Source organism: Colletotrichum acutatum (assembly GCF_030867785.1).
Source record: "Colletotrichum acutatum strain CBS 112980 chromosome Unknown BDZ83scaffold_11, whole genome shotgun sequence".
Taxonomy (NCBI): Eukaryota; Fungi; Ascomycota; class Sordariomycetes; order Glomerellales; family Glomerellaceae; genus Colletotrichum; species Colletotrichum acutatum.
Genome location: NW_026849005.1, coordinates 606,444 through 628,039, shown reverse-complemented (window position 1 = coordinate 628,039; position 21,596 = coordinate 606,444). Strand labels below are relative to the sequence as shown.

Genomic DNA, 21,596 nt, shown 5'->3' with positions numbered 1-21,596 from the left:
GACAAGGGGCCGACGCGACAGAGTGGCACCGGAGCTTTAGCTGGTACCGGCGGCAGTACTGCCAGCCCCAAGCTTTTGCTCAAGTTGCACTAAGTAAGAGAGCATCTTTGCAGACTCGGTCTCCAACTACGAGCTCTGTCTAGGTAGCAACACTTTGGCGTCAGTGCTCCTCAAAAACCAAGACAAGAAGACGGTGTGCGACTGCAAGGGGGGAAAGATTCATCGGACAGTCCACCATTGCTGGTCAATGACGGCTGGAAAAGCATCGTCTTGGTTCGCTTCCATTCGTTGATGTTCGAGTCAAGAAACGTGCTGTAGTGTCTCTCTTGCTAGTCTTTAGTGTCAACCGAGGGCAGTGCTGGCCACGAGCTAGAAATGTCTAAGACAATTTGGTCTCCGTCGAAGGGAGGGGTCGGCCACGCAGATTTGCTTGGTTGCAACTTGAGCCGTCGATTGTGGATTTATGACAATAGGGACGAGAAGTCCATAGATTATCTAGGAGCTGCTTCATAACTGACAATGAGTACTCTGTACGTATGAAGACCTGGTAGCAATATAGTGGCTATCAGTATTTGGCGGGAGGAGAAATGATCGACATTCTGTCAAAGACACCTAGGAAGATCGCCCAGGCACACCGAGAAATTCTCGCCCACAATGCGTTTGCGGCTAGTGCTTGAAGGCTAAGCCTATAACACTCTGTATCCGTGAAGAGGTTGGTTGGTAGTCTCAACTAGCTTTGTACGTCGTCTGCTCGTCTCCCTCCGAGAGACACTTCGGATAGTTGTTGACGATGACGGTGGGTTGAGACAATTTGTTGTGGCCCGCTTGAGCCGAAGTCTACCTTAGTGGGCACGGGTGCAACCACCGTGCGTCCGGGAGATGTGCGTCTAAATGTGCGGAGTGCAAAATGTCTAGGACATGCAGACACCTTGAATTGTTTGTGCGTCTCAGAGAGGTTCAGACTTCAGAGAGGTCCGGCCTGAATACCTATCAGTCATGTGAAATTGACTGCCCAACGTGCTGGCAAACATGGCAGTACTGGCGCTGCAGGTCGGTTCTATGCTCCGTGTAACGCAGCCAAGCAGCTGCCCATTGATCATTGGTCATTGACACGGCACGCAGATGTCGGCATGCATGAAAATGTAGGGCTGATCGAAAGGAGGCGTGGAGGTACGTACGGTATGGCTTTACTCTTGATCCTGCTCGTGGTGTGGAACTTCAGGGTCAGAGGGGTTGAATATCATTTACTCTGCCGATTCGGGCTTTCAACATTGCTTTCGACGTCTCAATATACCATACTTCGTCACCTGGTGCTCAAAGAACTGTAAACAGGGTCAACCCAGGTCTATCAAGACAGGCCTAGCGCACTTTCTCCGCTCGGCATTAGGAGAGAGATTGGATGATACCATTCAATTCTGCCTCTCCAAAATGACGAATAAATCGTCCGTAATCGGCCTCCATGTTTAGCGCACCGTTGCACGTGGGGGCAATGAGTGAGCGGGCGCCAGGGCCTGAAAGGCTTCTCGCCATTTCCGACCTGCGTCTGACAGCTGCGGTGAAGACCGACATCAGACCATGGCGCCGCAGCGGCCTGACACGTTGTACCAGATGACGCGTTTTGACTTCTCATCAGTGTATCGCGTCGCACTCTTGAGCGGCACTCAGCCAATGCGACGAGCCAAGGCACCTTGATGCAGTTGAAAGTTGCCGAGCCATGGCATTGTGACAGAACACTTTAATGGCATGGTGTTGATCAATTTGACGTTGCCGATGACTGTTTGTATTAAGCACAGACTGCGAGTCAGGGGTGTTGAAATTGGCTCTCTGCAGCTCGCTCTAGGGAACAAAGTCTGTACTTTCGCGACTGGCTGACACTGCAATTGGGATTCCAACCTTCACTGGTGAATCCTCATGAGTACAGATGCAAATGTGTCGTTGATGCCGCTGAAGGTTCCAGTTCAGAGGGATGGCAAGCGAGGATGTGCCGAAAGACGCAGGCCCCGCGCCGACGGAGGGCGGAACAACAGGCTTGGGAATGACAAGCAGCTTTGAGTTCCAACCTCCCTTCCGCGGCACCCTCTCTCCGGTTACCTTTGGCTAGCGCCCCCCATGCAGCCAGGTTGTGCATGTGGTACTGTAAGTTCTGTGCCTGGCTAGGCTGATGAGGTGTATCATGTTGATGAAATTCCAACATTGAAAGTGAAAACCTTGTTTTGTTGATCTCTCTTTCGCACGGCTCTTGGCTGTCAGCTATAGCCTTCATTATAACTCAAAATGGCGACAGGTGAGAGGTGAGGTGAGGTCCGAAGAAGCCGATAGATTTTCTAGGTTTGAAGTTATCGACATGAGGTGGAGCTTGAGGAATGACAGATTCAACGCGCGGGCGTTTTTTCCACATCCCGGCACCGGGCTTCCATACTGTGGGGAGGCACCAAGCAGTCTACGCACTGTCGTTATCGATGCTGGCAGTTTGAAGGAGGCGGGCTGGTCGGCAGTGGCGGTAGGTGTGGCTGCGATGCAGTCATCTAAGCGTCTGAGCGGAAGCTGTCAATCCTATGAACATGTCTTGGACGCTAGCAGGCAATAGAGGCAAAATGTAAGAGACGAGGCGAACAGGCGACGAGGATGGCGATGGAGTGGAGCGAAGCACAAAGTCGAAATGGCGATGCGATGTCAGAGGACGCAGGTGAACCCAGAATAGAGGTGTCCCTGGCGATTGGCATATAAGCGGCGTGATAAGATGTCGGGATATTGTTCAGCTGTGGCGCGGATGTTTGGCAATGATTCCAATGAATGGCGAGAGCCCGCGAGGGCAATTGAGTTGAAGAAGGGCACGCATAAAGGATCCATCAGTTGGCCCACGTCACATTGGGGTCGAGGCAAACCCGTCCTTGCGGGACCATGATGTGCAGTTGTTACTACGCCGTGTGGCCGCAACTGTGGTCGGTGGTCCGGTTCGATGTCTGCATGCCGGCCCAGTGTCGCAGGCCGAATCTCTTGGGATTCGGGAAGAGGGGGAACTTGGAAGGGAGTGAAGATTCAGTTGCACTCGGCTACTCGTCTCCACATCAGCTGTGATTCGCGAGATGTCAATGGCGGCTTATCCGTCTATTCACCGGTGCCGTTGAGAAAGTAGCGTCTTGTTAGTCGTGGTCGATGACGGATGGTTGACTATTGAATATGCAGGAAGAAGGAGAAGAGAGAGGAAGAGACGGAGACTCCGGCCAAGTGTGGTTGACTGGCTTGCCTGCAGGGCATTGTCACTGGGAGCCTCTGAGGTGGGTAGGCAATCAATGCGGCAGTGACTACCTTCAGGTACGTAGTGACAACCTGCAACTGCTGTGTGCACGAGTATTGAGTGCACGGTTCAACCGATGGCTTGGGTCGCCAACTTCCTTCCTTCTTGAGGTAGAAGAGGCGCCGTTTGGGGTTTGGGAAAGAACAAACCAAAGTTGGAACTTGGAAGTCGCGGAAAGCCCATGGGTCGTTATTGCTATCTCCCCGGTTTCCCATTATTATTATTATTATTATGTAAGATGGTCGGGTGTTCTTTTTCAACCATCGCAAGTCATGTATCTGTACCTACTTTAAGGATACCTAAGGTACCTTAGACTGAAGGCCAACGGGGACAAGATCCGGCGGGAGAATCCAGGGACTTCCTCGCCTCGGACCTTCAGCTCCATGCCCCTCCAGGGCTCAGGTAGATTATGATTACCTCGCCTCCACGCCCTTGGCAACATGACCACCGTCTTGCGAGGTAAAGCAAACACATCGGCGACCTGTCAACAACGGCATTGTCGGCGACAGTCTGTCGTCCACTGTAAGAAGAGGCTGACTTCCCTCCATCGAAGCTTAGCAAACCTGTGTCATGAACCCGTAGCCCTCTGTTTCAAGGTTGAACAGGCAACTTGATATATGTGACCAGTCACAAACCAAAGCCTGCCATCGCAACCCTTCAACGTCTATCGAGATTGCTACCCCTTGGATCATCCGCTGCAGTGGCCTGTCTAACAACACGCCTAGCTTGCAAATCGCTCGGCCGTCCCGACTGCCGCTACGTTGGACTCCTGTAGCCTGTCGCATCTCGAGGAGCAACACCACGGATAGAGACAAAGGAGGTCTAGACACTCGAAAAGCCTACTGTGGCCAAGCTAGCGGGTTTCCTCACCCTTCTTACCTCACATGGAATCCTTTACCGCTGCCAGACACGCCAGAGTAGCCTATCGAGGCGCTCGCGCTACACATGCTTCTTCATCACCGGTTGAGCGTCCCGCTACAGAAATGGCCAAAACTTTAAGAGGCTCTGTCATGAAATCGGTGGGCTAGATGCATGCCTGTGCTACCAAGAGAAATGCCAGACCATCGCCAACAGACGAGAGGCGCCCATACTGAGTTTGGCTCTTCCGGATTGAAGTGCGAGTCGTCCAAGGCCTCGACTCTCTCCTCGAATCGACGGATGAAGTTCCGCCGCCCTCGCCTACCGCGTCTAATCCCAATCCTCCCTGCTCGCCAGGTAAGCAGATGGAGCCTCTCTCCGTCGTCTCCAGAACCAGTCAACTAACGGATTGCCTCCCATGTCACTGGCCCATTACGCTACCGTGTCGAAAGACCCCTCCCGCCGCCCGCGACGGCAACCTCATGAAGCCCCGTCGGCCATTCCCTCGGGCCTCTGCTGATTCTTGTCGGCGCGGAAGGTCTCGATCCATCTGCGGGGCGAACACATGGTCGTCGATGAGGCGCGACGGCGGCAGCGCCATGCTGAGAAGGGAGGGCTTGTCATTGCTCTGCCGCACTTCGCACTTTTCCTGAAGCAGGCAAAAGCACTGTGTGTCGATAAGAAGACAGGGATGCCTGCTTTGTACCCCGGTCCCCAGCTTTCCCAAGAGCGACGGGACCACCAGCCCGGTGCTGGACGGGGGCCTGGTCCTTGTCTCACCCCTCGTCGTGCCATTTGGCCTTCCGGCTTTCCCTTGCTTGTTGCGGCACAGCCCTTGGCCGTAGTTGGCAGAGCGCGGGCTTGTCCTTGCTTGGATGACCATGGACGCTATCTTGCTTTGGCTGCCACCCACTCAATCCGATGGATGGCAGAAGTTAGTTTTTCCTGTTGATCATCCTGCAGAGTTCAATTGCCCGTGTCCCCCTCTTCCCCTCCCAATTTTTCTGCTCTTCACGGCTGATTACTCGTTCGACACGAAATTCCTTAGCCTTGGGATCCGTGAGGCATTGGGACAGGCACGCGGCATACGGATACACGAAAGCGATTCCTAAACACGGTTCGACGACAGCTCTGGTTCATGGAGAGGCCCTTTCGCACGGCCAGCCCTTCCCTCGGGACGCTCATGCACATCGCAAAGACGCCTTGGTGACTCGGCGCACCTCGAATGAACGACCCACCGAGTTCCGTCCCAAGATCGACGACATGCTTCCAACAATCTTCGTCGCAACGGCGCTCGTTGGCATCGTTCGCGCACAAAGTCAATCCGCAGTCGCTCTCACTCCTTCAACCGACTGGTACGCTGAAATACTTCCTAAACTAGGTCCGCAATCTAATCTCTAACTGAATCAAGGTACGGCGTCGACGGCAACTGGTCAACAGTGAAGTTCCAGGTCGGCACGCCGGGACAGTCAGTCAATGTTCTTGCGAGCACGTCCTTGTCTGAATTTTGGGCTATTGGGTCCGGTGGCTGTCTTGCAAGTAAGTCTTTCATCAGCGAATAGATGCCAGTCCGCGCTCTGGCCTAGAGATGTCAAAGCTAATACCTCATGAAGAGGAGCCCTTGTGCAACACCGCCAGAGGCAACGTATTCACAATTGCCGACTCGAAATCCTGGAATCCGTTGGGCGCATGGCAGCTTGGTCTTGATTATCTCGGCTATGGGGGAAACGGCGACTATGGACTGGACAAGCTTTCAAGCACGCTTTTGACTGGGGATGGAATGAGCATGGACAACATTGTGACCGCGTCAATCAACAGCACCGACTATTACCTTGGATATCTTGGACTCGGCATCACTAAGGGCAGTTTTGGCAATCAAGTTGCCGAATCACCCTTGACGCAAGCGGTCAAGAATTACGGTTGGATTCCCAGTTACAGCTACGGCTATACTGCTGGCGCCTACTACAGTAAGTGCGTGCTCCTCTCTTGTCTGGTAATATTCTAAATCTTGCAGTGGGCATTTCTGGCACGCCGTGCTCTGTCACTCTGGGAGGCTACGACGCGAGCCGTTTTGTCCCACATAACAACGAATTTTCTCTAGATCCAAGCGATGGTCTGCCTCACGCCCTGGTCCGTGGCGTCGAAGTTACTGTGCCACAAAGCAAGGAGATGCCGAGCGGCTGGGATGCCAAGACGAGAATCTTGTCCAACATGTCCACGTCTTTCAGTGCCATGATCGACAGCTCAACCCCCTTTCTTTGGCTCCCTGACGCTATTTGCGATGAATTCGCTAGTGCGTTCAACCTGACCTACAACAACACCTTCAACCTGTATACCCTCACCGATGAACAGTACGCCGACTTTAAGGCAGGCGCATCTTCCTACTCGTTCACTTTCTCCTTTTCTAGCCACGACAACAGTGACGACTTTGGCCACCCTCTCACCGTACCGGGTGTGGTCAACATCACAATCACAGCTGCAGCCTTTGCGCAAGTTTTGCGATACCCATTTCAGAGCGAGACGATCAAATATGGTGAACCTTCAGTGCCCTATTTCCCCCTTCGGAGAGCCTCCAACTTGACCAACACGTTCATCATCGGAAGATCATTTCTTCAGGAAGCTTACTTGATCACCAAGTACGATACAGGCGTGTTCTCTCTCCATCAGGCCCTGTTCCCGGATGCGCCTTTACAATCATTTCAGCTGAAGAGCATTGTGCAGCCTAGCAATAGCCCTTTCCCACCGCCGGCCCAGGTGAACACTCATACAGGTCTCTCGACAGCGCAAATGGGCGGCATTGCGGCAGGCGTGATCGCAGCTTGCCTGATAATGCTTGCTGGTTTCTTTTTCTACCGCCGCCGCCAGAGAAAGACGCAGGAGATGACTAGATCGTTGGAGGATGGGAAAGACGCGGCGTCGTCAATTATGCCAGAGTCGCCAAGAAGCCCAATGGCCAAGTTCTTCACAAAAGTGCGGGGCAAAAAGAAGACTCAGCGCGTATCGACACACGAAATTATGGGCAGCACGGCCCAGCCTGTGGAGGTTGCGGCTGATGCCAACCATGCAGTGTACGAGCTGCCTGCACCGATAGGTCCGGTCGAGCTGGATGGAGACGACAACAAGTCGGTACATGAGCAAACCGAATTCGGGACGGAAGACACGCAAGATGTGAGCGCCTACGAGCTTGCCAGGAGAAAAGTTGAATTCCAACTTCAAGGTCCTGTTCCGGCGTACTCCCCTCCAGAGAATCCGGCCGACTTCCCGCCTGCCGAGAAGCCGATGCAGTACACGAGCCCTGTCGCGACCTTTAGGCCTGAAGAGTTTGGGCTATTGCCTGCTTCGTCTCCGGCATCTGCCTCTTCGCCTTCTTCTCCCACAGTATGCGAAAACTCTTCATCAACCCATGGCTCCTTGCCATCGCCAATGAGCCCCCGTGTTGGAGAATGGACGAACCGCCTATCTGATCTCCCATCACCCCTGACAGAAGGTCCATCGTACCCATCACCAACCTTCACTGTCAGTAACCCCGGCAACACACTGCCTCAACCAGTGTCCCCCGAGAGCGAGGCGTTGACTGCAACCCGTGCCACCTTTTCACCTATGCCGCCAAACGTTCCTTTGCCTGCCCTTCCTTCACCGCCTCCATCAACTCATCAAAGAGCACCAATCGACCCATCCAATATCGTCTGCTTGGGTCCTTTGCCAGAGAACGTGTCTCTTCCAGAGCCCGAGGTGTTTCCTCCTCCGCTAGCATACTCTCAAGGGACCAACCTTGCCGTACCTGAGGATCTAACTGCTCATCGCCTATCTACCGATACCTTGGGAAGCAACTGGACCGAGTTCGAGGAGGAACTCATGGCTCAGGACAACTTGACGAGACAAGTGAGCCTACCGGATGAAGAGAGGAGTCAGCAAGCGGAATCAAACTCTTTGCGAAGCCTGCAACGCCTCGACGGCTCCGAATTCATCCACATTCCTCAGATGGCAGAGCGACGCTACAGCTGGGAGAATTAACGACATGAAAAGCCTGCCATTCTTTCAAGAAATGACTTGATCTTTACGAATAACCACTTATAATGCACGACCGCAGAAAGCGGCCGGCACTATTTCTACTTCTTTCTCTCTTTCTTTTTTCAGCAGTGCGATTTTTTCACGTTTGAGTTAATCAAAATAAAGCGAAGGAGTTTGGGACAGGATGTCTCCCCAGAAAGGGTGACACAGGGATATCAGCATGCAGACATGCCGGCGTTTAGGTGCCCATCAAATTGGGCTTGGGAAAGTACTTGGTTGATTGCGCGAAGCGGGAAGCTTATCCCGGATGGAGATGGAGAGTACAGAGTCTAGCTACGAGCAGAGTCGAACCAGGAACTTGAATACTGTTTGCGATACGCTCAAAAGGGAGCGAGATGGGAAGGCGGCGAGGCCACCAAAGCTGCCATTTTCTGGCTTCTAGACAAACCTCACCTCGTCTAGTCTCCGCTCTCGACATCATAGAGAAACAAATCAAATAAATGGAAATCAAATGAAAGATCTGTCTCTCTCCGCCCGTGATTTTCCCATAGGTGTAGTTCTAAGGAGAAAACACCACCAAGAGACAACAGTGACACCGAGTTTGATCCCGCCCTACATTATGGATAGCAACGCTGGTCGGTCACCTCTAGCATGCATATATATAGCCTGGCTCCCAGCACGTAGCGCATAGCACACAGCACTGATTCCTATTGGTTCCGGCCTAGAATTATGAGAAGATGGGGTAAGTGTACGTTTGGAGGAACGAGAATCTGCACAACGTTGTCTACTATACGCGATAGTGATCTCCACGTCCAAGTGTATTTAAGCCGGAGGGCAACTGCTTTGACAAGAGGGCAATCTCATTGTCTGGTCTATTACATCTTCTGCGTTGGGCACGTGAACTATGGAGTATGCAGAATCCTCTGCCCAGCCCTTCCAACGATTCTATCAAGGAGAGGTCGTCCAAGTACCTCACCCCCCTCAGCGACGATGTCAGTCCTCTTGTCCTTTACCAAATCTCCTCCCACCAAGTTAACTTCGCAAAAGCAGCCTCCACGGCCGCGTCGTCCGGGTACCTCGACGGGTCGCCCCGCAAACAATCCTTGACGGCCTCCTTGACTGCGCGTGACATTTTGAGGCTGCCGCCGCAGACGACGAAGATGGCGTCCGAGGCGACCATGGCGCGGACGGTTTCGGGGTGGTTGCGAATCACGTCCTGAACGTATGTGCGCGGGGCGGACTTGTCGCGGGAAAAGGCTGGCAGGACGTCGAATTTGGGGCTGGTGATTGCGGAAGCAGCATCGTTGGCTGTAGCAGCAGCAGCAGCAGTAGCATCGGCGGGAGTGGCTGTAGTGGTGGTAGTGGTGAAAGAAGGTAGTGTATACTTCGTCTTGAGGTCCTCCCAGACGTCGCCAAAGTGGAAATCTGCCTCTCGGCTGCGACTACCGAAGAAGACGGCGGTGTCACCGACGCTCACGCCTGAGGCGAGATGGGAGAGGCGTTCTTCGATGAAGAGGCGGAGGGGCGCGACGCCGGTGCCGGTTGCGATGGCGCAGAGGGGCCGGCGGGCGTGAACGGGCCCGTGGAGGGATGCGGAGCTGCGGTTGAGGGTTATGCGAAGAGGGGTCCCGGGTGAGGTCAGGGATTCGAGGTAGCGGGAGCAGAGGCCCTGGCGGATTTTGCGGAGGATGGTGCGGTATTTGACGAGGGCTATCAGCAGGGTGATACTCGTCTTCATTCCTGTTGTTGAAGTCGTTGTCGACGTCGGCCCTTGAGAGGGCGGGAGGCTGGGTTGGTGGGTAATGCTGGCTATGCTAAAGTCCCGGCCGCGCATGACGGGGAACATGTCGAGGACGCGGTTCAGGGGTATCCGGACGGAGGTGAACTCCTCGAGGACCTCGAGGATGGTGCGGCGAGGCCTAGTGGTGTAGTCGTAGAACTCGTCCGTGTACTCGCGCATGGTGAACTCAAGGAGTCGCTCCTTGTGGTATTCGTCGTCGGAGAAGTAGTACATCTCTTTGAGGAAGCTTCGGCGCGGGGTGCATGTGATGTCGAGATTATGCGTGAGTAGATCGCGTAGGGTTGTGGGTCGGTCGGGGCTGATGTAGAGACCGCGAGGAAGATTGGTTCCCCCGGAAGAGGACCTGAAGGACAGAGGAGAGTCGGCAATGTTGTTCCATTGCATTAGGTCTATAAGCTTCTGGACGTCTTGGGGGAAGTTCTTTGGGTAAATCGTCAGGCTGTCAAATGGGTTTATTGTGGGAGGTCCATTGGCAGAAGGCTCGACGGCGAGGCGAACCAGACGGACGTCTTGAAAGTGTGTTGTAGGCGTTACTCTTTCATTGAGTTCGAGGGAGGCGGCATGGCCGTCAGGGATGGGTAAGAGAATTGCCGGGGGAGTTTGATTTTGAGATTCGAGCCTGTCTATCGTCGGCGAAGGTTCGTCAATAGTCATTTCATTGGTCGCATGTGTCATATCCTCGATGACGTTTGTTGTCTTTGAGTTGGGAAAAGTTCCGTCGGGCTGATCGTCGTCTCCAATTTGTACCATATGCCCGTTTGTCTTATGCTCACCACTGCTACCAGAGGTTCCATTTTGTAGTGTCATTGGGCTTGTGGCTAGCTCGACGGTGTATCTCGGAGGTAAAAGAGCGCCCTCTGGGATGGGAGAGACCCCTTCTGGCAGCGGGTACAGCTCGAGTAATCGCTTTTGCAAGTCTGCAGCCCAGGGCATGTATCTTTCGTCCGCTCTGCTTGATACTTAGCAAAGATCATCATACTAGATACAAATTGGAGGGTATGGTTTTTTTGTGGTATTTCTGACACGAAGCAGGATATTTGCCATCCATCGTATGTTCGACAGACGGGTACAAACGATAGGGGGTGAATAAGGGGCTGTCCACTACAAAGCTTGTTGAAGCTCTAGATGAGAAGGATATCCATAATAAGAGAAGAATACAGAGACAAGGTCCCAAGAGACGAGGGTGGTTTCGCAGCTTGGTGTAGTGAACAGCTTTGTCACAGACCAGATGCAAAACCGCCCGAAATTAAATAGGAAATGAGGGCGAAGTAAACGTAAGCCGACAGAAACTTACCCATCCGAGTCTTGCTCGTCTGCTTCGCCTCGTGGATAATACTCCACGGCACCTAGTTGTTCTAGCCGCTTATGCAACTTCCTAGCAGCCCAGTTAAATCTGTGGGAAATATCAGCCGTTGAATCATTACCAAAAATAGCGCCTGTGTTATTCAACGAGTGCGATAAGGGGGGACAACACCAGAGGGCCAAAAAACATACTTGATGTACAGGCTATCGCCAAGCCCAAAGGTCGTGAACTTGACCGCGCCGAGGCAGCCCGGTGGTAGCTTCTTCCTCAAAAGGCTCTTCCAAAAGGCAATCGAGTTACGAGGCATATCTCCCTGACCGGTCGTTGATATGACGAAGATAACCATCGAATATTGAAGCAACATGCTCTACCAGAGAAGTCAGCAATGTGCAAGGTATAGTGCCCAGAGACTCAATCTGTGTAATGAAGTGCATTGCTAGACAGATCTGCAGTAGCAAATTCAGGCTTAAGCAGACTTACCAACTGAGCTCCGTTCATCTCATCAACCTTGGTCTTGAAATGCAGACGCTGGGCATTGCGACCAATTTCTTCGGCAATGTCCTGAGCATTGCCGGTCTCCGAGCCGTAAAGGACCAACATGGACCGGCCTGGCAGGTCAGCCACCACGGCCGGCTTGGGACCGGTGATTTCGGTGACCATTTTCTTGAACCGATTTTGAAGCGGCGTACTTGTTGCTTGCGAAAAGCTGATGGCAAGTTCTATGCGGACTTGCTTGTATTCTGAACGCCAACTGCAGCGTGATCCGGGTGGAACCTTTCAAATCGTGACTCTGAGAAGATGCGGCTCTTGGGTCTGCTAGCGCGGGGGTGCAGCTTCTCGGAAATGTTTTTCTCTGCTTTCCCAGCGGCATCGGAGCTGCAGGAGCCATTCGGACTCTCAAGGAGCAAAAATGCGAAAAAAAAAAAATGCATGTGCTTTGTAAAGTCACGTGTTATCGCACTGGGTTGGTTCCAAGCTACTCAAGTACAAGTAGACGTTTGGGATTCTCAGTTAGACGTGAAAGTTGGAAAAAGAGGGATTCTACTTTGTGATAGTTGAGCTTAGAGACAATTCTCGAAACGTCATTGAGTGCTCGGAATTGTCTGGGGCACATGCTCTTGCGTGCGAGCGTAAGGCAGCCTGTCAAGGCCTGTGTATCGGTCAGCCACAAGCATGGATAACAGCCGACCTCCCCCAAGATTCAGGTACCTCTTTTGCATGCGCCACAGATGAGAGAGAATCCCATCGAAGAGATGCAGGGCACCAGGACCCAGTGCCGGAAACTTAGACAGTCACTAATCCCAACGAGATTAGAGCGGCGATTCGTGGGCTGAGACCCCCTAACGACTAAAGATGCGGCGGTGTGCTGCCTCGCATGCAAGGTAACGGTTGGGCGGGCTGGGACCACCTCACACACGGGAGGTCGGCGCTGGTGTCACTCTCCAGGTAGGGCGAGTGACAGCATGCCCCATTCTGAAGAAGCTCCTGTGGGGAAGCTTGAGGCGCTTTACTGCGAGACGACAAATGAGGCAAAGTCAGGGAAAACCTTCACGACTCAGGTCTCCGCCTTACCACGCCTCGAGCTGCTGACACGACTGTTTCCGTCCTCACCCAATCCCACGCGTGCTCAGGATTCTTGCTGACGATGGCTACCCAAAAGTGAAATAGCATGCGCAGGTCTGAAGACGCGGATCCATCTATTCTGCCCGGGCAGTTGTCATTTGCGCTATCCGAACATCCTCAGTAGTATCCTGGGTGGGAGATTGTCTGTCGATCTGTACGCGCGACAGTCATCCCCTTGCTGATTGGTGTTGGTTGAGCATCGGATATTCGCGCTCGTGTTGACATCAATATCGGACATGAGAGCGCGGGATTGATAGGAGTAGCTGAGTCCAGGACAAGGGACAAAGGGAAACTTCTGCCCTCGTCCCTTCTTTGCACTGTTGGCCACCCCCCTGCATTGCACCGTTAGGGCCCATGGAGCTTTAGCGTGGGTTGCTAGGGGACCCTCACCAAAATCTTCATGCGCTCCGCGAGATCCAGTGGGCCGTGGGAAATTGTATCATTCCGGACGCCAAAGCATCTCTCCGCGGTCCCATAGATACGGGAGGACGATGCTGACCAGGGACGGGAGATGGGCCCTGAATTGGCATCCGCCGGAGCCACATTGCTGAACCGGCCGGGCCAGCCGTCGCGTCACTCGCGTGTGTGCAAGCTGCGAATGTCTTGTAATGCCGTAGTTGAGGCTTGGGACTGGCGACGTGTAATTACACTGCCGACTGTGTCCCGTCGCTCGCTCTGGCTCGACGTCCAGTTCGGTTGATAGACTACTGCAAGGTGCAAACCGACCTAGAAAACAGACTGCATTGATATATGGTTTGGCTGAGATGAACCAGCAGGCAAAACAGATTCCATTCGGTAGACGCACGCGTACAGGGCAGTCTCTCGCGATGGACCGTGGATTTAAATCTCCGATTCATGTCTCTCGCACCGTCGCACGAGGCAGTCCGGGAAGTAAGGTCGAAAAGATTGGTCGTGGTCGTTGACTATGGTCGTTAGCAGAAAGGTTATTTGCACAGCACTGGCTCCAAGAGAAATCAACTCATGTTCAAGCAGGAGAGGGTTATTCGTACTAGGCCACGAATGGTACCGATAAGCAGAGGATGAACGAGCATGGAAGATTTGCCGATATTGGGCTGATTGTGAGCTTTCCGAGATAATGTTGCACGAGAGCGTCCCATCCGGCTGCTCTCACAGTGCAGATATGAAGGGTTATGACCAGACCATTGCGAGCAATCTTCAAAGGACACAGCCAGCAATATGAAATAGGAGAGTGTATGCTGGGTGAGGTGATTCTTCCCAATAGTTGACAGGTGGATCCCAGGAAAATCGCGTTGATTGCTGCAAGTCTTGCCGATGTTGAGAAGTAAGGTACGAATACCGGCGGCCAATCGGGATTTATGGATGCGGCAAACGTGGGCAAATCGGGCCAGCAAGCACCTGGGGGCCATCTTGAGGATACCAAAATATCAGACCCCAAGCTTTGTGGACTGAAAATCGCACGTGAGCAACCACAATGGTCGCGGGTAGCTGCAAACACTTTGGGTCGACACATACTGCGCCGACAAGTCAGGTCCGCTATCCGTACTCCGTAGACACCAGACCGTAGCTGCCGAGATCTTTGTGGCATTTCTGGCGGCCAGTGGCTCCACGAACACGCACATCAGCGGGTGGGCACTGGTTCAGGCCTGGCTTGGCTAGGATCCCATCACGACCATTTTGCGGGGGAAGAGTCATACCACCGCCCTGATAGGCCGATGCTGTTGTCACCGCCTGGGCAGATCACACAGGTTTCTTCTCGTGTGAGTTGCATGTTTTTTTGATGATGGGTTGCTCAACATAAGTGTCTTCCAGCCAGTCACGGCTTGTACTGACGACCGACGTGGCTGATAAGGTCTGATATATGAATGAATGTTGCGGTACCGGTACTCCGTCCACGAAAGGTACATCGATGGAAAGGGGCGGAAAGAAAGAAGAAGAAAAAGAAGCAATGAAGAAGCTGCACCTTTCTTCTCCTAGCAGGGGTTGCCGTCTGGCCCATCTTGAAAAGACCGTGCTCTGTGGCTTGAACAGATGGCCTGTCAGGTACCTGCCATGTCCAACACTATCGTGTGGGTCTTTCCTGGATGGATGGCATTCCACCGCCTTACCTTCCCAGGGTTGGTAAGGGGACCGACCTCCTTCCATTTCAACGTTGGCAAGACCACCTTTCATGAAGGTTCGGCTTATTAAGGCGCCTAGGCATCTACGATACCTTAAATTGGGTAAACAGTTGACGCGTGAGGAAAGAGATGAGGTGAACAGCTTGATCTCGCCTGATGATTCAAAAACAGTCTCTGGCGTGAAACCGAAGCTATGACTGCGTGTTTGCACAAAAGAACTGTACTGTCTTGGGTTACTGTTGATAAATACCTATATTGTAATCATACAAAAAACAATAGGCATATCGCGTCATCCGGCGCGAAACATATGGAAAGCTGCTGCACTGCCGTCATTTCCATTCGTGCCTTCCCCTTCCCCCTTCCCCCTTCTCCTTACCCCATACCCCCTACCCGGCTGCTGCAGACACAATAGGTAAGTACCCACCCACACCCTCGTCTTTCCGCACCGCCACAGCAGCCTAGGAGCCCGCTCTTGCCATCCCAAGGTACCCAGAACGTGGGCCGCACCTGCTGTTCGGTGGGTTTGCGCCTCGCTTACCCTCGTCCTCAGTTCCCCCTGCTCACCAGAAAAAAATATTTGTATTTGAGGTCGCGGCTTCAGCCATCCCTTTCCTCTCCCCTTTCCCTCCACATCACAAATTCAAGATCCTGTGTCACCGCGCAACGCAACGTCGTCTGTCAACTTTTTTCAAGCTTTCTAGGGCACCAAGCTACCCTGAGAAAATTCCCCCTCATTGTTTCAGAGTTCTAATCCACCGAACTTCCATTCTCCATCAATCTCGAATCTTCGTTCCTGTCACCGGGTCCAAGTTCGCACGTCATCTGTTATCACGCACTTCACCGAAACGCAGCCTCAACCACCACAAACCTCCGTCTCCATCCACCAGACCAACACCGCCAAAATGTCTGCTGCCGTCGAGAAGGTTTCCGAAGCCGTCAATGACGTTACCAATGCTCTGAGCAATGCCACTATCTCCGACAAGGCCGCCGATAAGCCTGCCGCCAACAACGACGCCGTCCTCGCCAGCGCTGCTGAGGGACGCCGTCTGTACATCGGCAACCTGGCCTACGCGACAACGGAGGGGGAGTTGAAGGAGTTCTTCAAGGGTTACCTTGTGTAAGTTGTCGCGAACCCTCTCGTTGTCACTTTTTGTCGTCCCCAACCTGTCGTCATTTCATCATAGAAGCCTACTGCAGGCGGTAGTGCGAGCTCGTTTCCGAGGAAGCTGTACCTTCCCAAAGCACCTGTTCCCCACATATCCTCTACGGCAATGCTTCTGACATCGCATCGATGCCCACTTGCTTGCATCGTTTGCACTTGACTCACGATGCATCGAGGTTGGGCGTCGCGTTGCTTCCGTTGCTGCCCTGCTGCTGCTGTTGCCTAGACCGCTTCTCTCAAGTGTCACGATGTTGTAGCGTGGCCTCTCATCCCTCCCCTGCCCCGCAAAATCCCACCCACTTGCGTCACACATGACAACTCATACTGACCCGCCTTTTTCCATAGCGAGTCCGTCTCCATTCCCAAGAACCCTCGCACCGACCGACCTGTTGGCTATGCCTTCGTCGACCTCTCCACCCCTTCTGAGGCTGAGCGCGCTATCTCTGAGCTTTCCGGCAAGGAGATTCTCGAGCGTAAGGTCTCGGTTCAGCTTGCCCGCAAGCCTGAGCCCGCTGGAGAGAAGACTGAGGGTGCCAACGGTGAGGGTGCTGGTGAGGGTAACCGCCGCCGCGCCTCCGGTCGTGGCCGTGGACGTGGCCGCGGCCGTGGCGGTCGTGGTGCCCGCGGTGGCCGCAACGTAAGTTGAAGTGAAGGAACAGTTTGCGAGAAGCTGCTTACAAAATTACAGGAGGATGGCACTCCCATCGAGGGTGCTGCCGCCGAGGTTCCTGCCGGCGCTCCCGCTACCTCTGAGGTTCTGCCTCTGACCGATGCCACCAACAAGGATGCCGCCAAGACCCAGAAGGCCGGCGAGTCCGCTGAGGCTCGTGCCCCCCGTGAGCGTCGCGAGCGCGGCCCTCCCGCCGACGGCATTGCTTCCAAGACCAAGGTCATGGTCGCCAACCTCCCCTACGACCTGACCGAGGAGAAGGTATGATATCATCATTGGCTCTGCTTATTGCCTCGTACTGACACAGTTCAATAGCTCAAGGAGCTCTTCGCCGCCTACGAGCCTTCATCCGCCAAGATCGCTCTCCGCCCCATCCCTCGCTTCATGATCAAGAAGCTTCAGGCTCGCGGCGAGCCCCGCAAGGGCCGTGGCTTCGGCTTCGTTACCCTCGCCTCTGAGGAGCTTCAACAGAAGGCTGTTTCCGAAATGAACGGCAAGGAGATTGAGGGCCGCGAGATCGCCGTCAAGGTCGCTATCGATAGCCCCGACAAGACCGACGAGGAGGCCAACGCCCCCAAGGAGGAGACCAAGGCCAACGGCACCCAGGAGGCTGCCACCGAGGCTGCGGCTGCTCCTGCAGCTGCCGAGACCCCGGCCGCCGCTCCCGCCACCACCGCCTAAATGTAGGCGACCACCCTACAGCCCCGGCAATGCGTCTCGGCCCAACCTCCCGAGCCATTGCCTTTACGAGCTCTACGATGCGGTACCTGTTACGACGATTTCAACTTTTTGGAAGTGCCCACCAAAAAGGTGGCCAAATACATCTACGTCTGCCTTTTGACGAGATTCGCTCTCGGTAGATAGGCCAAACAAGATGTGCAGGGCTGCCACCATCCCTAAACTAATACACATGATCTTACCGGCCACCTCTTCTGTACTTGTTACCTAACCTCCCATTTTCTCCGTCACCCTATGCTGGGTTGTAAATTAGCTTAAGCTGGAGGCGGTCTAAAAAGAAGAGGAAAAGTTTGGCGCAAAACGTTTCAAATCGGGTAGCTTTTAACAGTTAGCAAAAAAATACAAAAGGGCGGTGCAATACCAAAAATCGGTCAGAGAATGCATCATCGTGGAGTGATTTTAAGGTTGCATAATGTGGTTCGAGTGCGCAGAAATCATCTGAACGGCTGCTATCAGAGTGCTGCCTTGCACAGCTTGCACATGGAGTTCCATGGCCACACAAATCTGGGTAGGTAAGGTATGTCGTTCCCAGGACCTGGACACTTTTCGTTGACCATTCGGTGGGAATCCGTGGTTGGTTTCAGTGGTGCATGTATAGCGTTTCGAGGACTATCATTGGGTGGCGGCAGAGCCCCAAAAGCCAAGTGTCCCAGACCAAAGTCTGGACCTTTCCTTGTCTGTCGAGTCTCCAGCAGAGCCCCCATGGAGTTGAAGTCCCCCTGTCTACCTTACCTTGTCTTTTGCGCCGTGACTACCTGACCGACTTGAGAGGTTCAATATGTACTGCCTCGATTGCTGGAATGAGAATCCATACACCCGAGCATGACGATAACTACATAGATCTGGAAGCACAACTTGGCAGGTTGGTGTTACCAGAGACTTGGTAGCTCACGTGTCCGTTCCCCTAGGCCAAGAAACTCAAATACATGGATGAAATTGAGGGCAACGTCAGTCACTGGAAGGTACCCAACCCGACCAGACGCCCAGACTCCCGCACCCTAGTCGACTGCCAGCAAAACCCCTTATCGGCATCGAGAAAGCCCCTCCACAACTCCTCTGCGACAAGACAACCTCCCACGTACCTCAACCTGCTCTCCTTTGCCACGCGTTTCCCCCTCATACCCAATCACCAGCCCTGACTCCTTCCCACGATGGCTTCCAAGGCCATGTGGGAGGTTGATCCCGAGACGCGCGCCAAGGTGAGTTTTCTCCCGAGTCGAGTGCCTCGCTTGCGACTTCGCGACTCGCCGCTAACCCAACGTCTCCTCACAGCTGGCCGCGATTCAAAAGGAGGCCAAGAATAACGTCTGCTGCGACTGCAACGCACCATCCCCGCAATGGGCCTCCCCGAAGTTCGGCATCTTCATCTGCCTCTCATGCGCCGGTGTCCACCGCGGTCTCGGTGTGCACATTTCTTTCGTGCGCAGCATTTCAATGGACGCATTTAAGCAGGTCGAGATCGAACGGATGCGCTTGGGTGGCAACGAGAACTGGCGCAACTTCTTCGAACAGCACGAGGACACCAAGATGAGAGGCATCTCGTGGGACGACGCGACGATCGCGGAGCGATACAGTGGTGAGGTCGGTGAGGAGTGGAAGGACAGGCTCTCTGCCAAGGTCGAGGGCAAGGAGTACGTTCCCGGCGAGAAGAAGCCCGCACCAGCACCGGCGGCGAAGCCTGTCAGCCGAACGGGCACACCTCTCAGCAGCACAAACAGCCGCGCCGCCAGTCCTGGCAGGAAGGTCAAGGTGGACGACAAATACTTCTCCAAGCTCGGCGCCGAGAACGCTTCCCGATCCGAAGACTTGCCTCCCAGCCAGGGAGGAAAATACGCAGGATTCGGCAGCAGCCCCATGCCCGAGAAGAAGGAGGGCGGTATCCCGACTGTGGATGATCTACAAAAGGATCCAGTGGCTGCTCTGACCAAGGGGTTCGGCTGGTTCACAAGCACCGTCTCCAAGACGGCCAAGACGGTCAACGATGGCTACATTCAGCCCACAGCGAAACAGGTGGGTGACTCTTCTACTTCAATCATATCTCCTCCGGCGCCGGCCCGAACGAAGAACTCCGGACTAATCCGACGTCCTCCTTGAAAATAGCTTGCCGAATCCGACTTTGCAAAGCAAGCGCAGATGGCGGCGGCCAACGCGGGCCGCGTCGCGCAGCAGGGTGCTCGCAATGCCCACGATGGCTTCAATCGCTTCGTCGAGGGCGGTCCCAGCCAGGGGGGCCAGGGCGGAGCCTCAAGACAGGCCCCGTTGGATGAGAGCAAAAAGGATTTTTGGGACAGCTTTAGCAGTCTGGCGGACCAGAGGCAGACGCAGAGCGGCAGCTCGATTGGTACGTCTGCTATGGGCAAGAAGACTGGAGGTGCCGCAGCACCGGCTGCGAAGAAGGACAATGATGGCTGGGATGACTGGTGAGTGCGGACGTTACATACGGTGTCCGGAGAGGGGTCTAGGGGTTGGTTCGGGTGAACGGTGGTTGTTGTGCTTTGGTAGGGCTGCAAGTCGAAGAATATCAATTTAGACTGCAATATCACTTGTTTCGACCTTGTAGACGCTATGCCCTGGCATGTCTAGTAGGTATGCAACTGTTAAGCCTAACTGTGTCTCATGCTGTCATGGTGACAGGGCTCTACTGAGTGGATAGAGTTGAGCGAAGCGAACTTCTCAAAGCCGAGATGCCTTCATATGAGGGCGGGACTTCCAAACGAGTAATTCGACCAAAAATGAGAAGCTTCGGGATTATGAGCCTGCAAGTCGGCGTCTACGCTCGAATGACCGAAAAGGGCTTACGGTGGGGCGGTGGCCCGAGGTTAGCCGGTATCGCTAACGACGGAGGTCCCATTTTCCCCAGTGACGACACGGACCTTGACCATTGAAGACCTCGAGCTCCCACCACACCCTCCAATTCCCCTCTGCGCAGTACCACAAGCAACCCTCTCCACGCATCAAGGCCGGGCCATTGAAGAAGCACAACGAGAGAGAGCCCGAACCATGTCCGCCCTACGAATCCTCGTTCCCGTGAAGCGGGTCATTGACTATGCTGTACGTCTACCAAAGCTCTTACCCACGACCGCACGCAATTGGCACTCCTGCAGAAATTGGCTTGTGATTGTGGTCCGTAACTAACATCAATGGCTCCGCGAATCTAGGTCAAGCCCCGAGTCAACAAGGCCCAGACGGGCGTCGAGACGGCCGGTGTCAAACACTCCATGAACCCCTTTGACGAGCTCTCGGTCGAGGAGTCGGTCCGCATCCGCGAGAAGAAGCGGGCGCCCGGCGGCGTCGAGGACATCACCGTCATCTCGGCGGGACCCCCCAAGGCCGTCGACGTGCTGCGCACCGCCATGGCCATGGGCGCCGACCGTGCGATCCACGTCGAGACCAAGGAGGGCGACGACCTGGAGCCCTTGAGCGTGGCTAAGCTGCTGCGCAAGGCCGCCGAGGAGCACAAGTCCAATCTCGTCATCCTCGGCAAGCAGAGCATCGACGACGACGCGAACCAGACGGGCCAGATGCTCGCTGGCTTGTTGGGCTGGCCGCAGGCTACGTCGGCGAGCGTGGTGGAGTTTGGCGAGGGGGATAGCGTGAGCGTCACGCGCGAGGTCGATGGTGGCGTGGAGACGGTCAAGGCGAAGTTGCCGATGGTGATTACGACGGATCTGCGGCTCAACGAGCCGCGGTACGCGAGCTTGCCGAATATTATGAAGGCTAAGAAGAAGCCGCTCGAGAAGAAGAAGCTGGCCGACTATGGGATTGGGGTGGAGAAGAGGTTGAAGGTTTTGAAGGTTACTGGTGAGTCCTTTTGCGCTCTTTGGCGAGGCGTTATTCTTCTTTGGTTCCCGACACATCTGCTACAGAAGTTTGGCTGGTTGTGTTTTCTTCTGGAGAATTTGCGAGCTAACGAATCTTCACAGAGCCCCCTCAACGCCAGGGCGGCGGCAAGGTCGAGGACGTTGACGGTCTCGTTGCGAAGCTCAAGGAGCTCGGCGCCTTGTAAGGGGCGTGTCATAGCGTGTACCATTAC

At 54.3% G+C, this 21,596-nt stretch overlaps 5 protein-coding genes across 5 annotated transcripts; 4 read left to right on the top strand and 1 right to left on the bottom strand.

Annotated features, from left to right (window-relative positions):
* Positions 1 to 5,229: 5,229 nt before the first annotated feature.
* On the top strand, positions 5,230 to 8,318 carry BDZ83DRAFT_37186 (eukaryotic aspartyl protease). Its single transcript, XM_060502641.1, has 4 exons — positions 5,230 to 5,511; positions 5,568 to 5,695; positions 5,770 to 6,123; positions 6,171 to 8,318. The coding sequence occupies exons 1-4, from the start codon at positions 5,420 to 5,422 to the stop codon at positions 8,168 to 8,170; spliced, it is 2,574 nt and encodes an 857-aa protein (XP_060369649.1). The 5' UTR covers positions 5,230 to 5,419; the 3' UTR covers positions 8,171 to 8,318.
* An 858-nt stretch (positions 8,319 to 9,176) lies between these two features.
* On the bottom strand, positions 9,177 to 11,931 carry BDZ83DRAFT_568460 (flavodoxin; the record flags this gene model as incomplete). Its single annotated transcript, XM_060504071.1, has 4 exons — positions 9,177 to 10,917; positions 11,263 to 11,361; positions 11,463 to 11,638; positions 11,752 to 11,931. The coding sequence occupies 4 exons, from the start codon at positions 11,929 to 11,931 to the stop codon at positions 9,177 to 9,179; spliced, it is 2,196 nt and encodes a 731-aa protein (XP_060369648.1).
* A 3,807-nt stretch (positions 11,932 to 15,738) lies between these two features.
* On the top strand, positions 15,739 to 17,830 carry BDZ83DRAFT_36970 (uncharacterized protein). Its single transcript, XM_060502627.1, has 4 exons — positions 15,739 to 16,110; positions 16,501 to 16,792; positions 16,844 to 17,086; positions 17,141 to 17,830. Exons 1-4 carry the CDS (start codon positions 15,896 to 15,898, stop codon positions 17,504 to 17,506), a joined length of 1,116 nt encoding a protein of 371 aa, XP_060369647.1. The 5' UTR covers positions 15,739 to 15,895; the 3' UTR covers positions 17,507 to 17,830.
* An 884-nt stretch (positions 17,831 to 18,714) lies between these two features.
* On the top strand, positions 18,715 to 19,987 carry BDZ83DRAFT_748333 (uncharacterized protein; the record flags this gene model as incomplete). The annotated part of the gene is made up of 3 exons (XM_060513598.1): positions 18,715 to 18,762; positions 18,836 to 19,573; positions 19,664 to 19,987. The coding sequence occupies 3 exons, from the start codon at positions 18,715 to 18,717 to the stop codon at positions 19,985 to 19,987; spliced, it is 1,110 nt and encodes a 369-aa protein (XP_060369646.1).
* A 576-nt stretch (positions 19,988 to 20,563) lies between these two features.
* On the top strand, positions 20,564 to 21,569 carry BDZ83DRAFT_568217 (electron transfer flavoprotein domain-containing protein; the record flags this gene model as incomplete). Its single annotated transcript, XM_060504040.1, has 3 exons — positions 20,564 to 20,614; positions 20,722 to 21,364; positions 21,487 to 21,569. 3 exons carry the CDS (start codon positions 20,564 to 20,566, stop codon positions 21,567 to 21,569), a joined length of 777 nt encoding a protein of 258 aa, XP_060369645.1.
* Between the last annotated feature and the right edge of the window lie 27 nt (positions 21,570 to 21,596).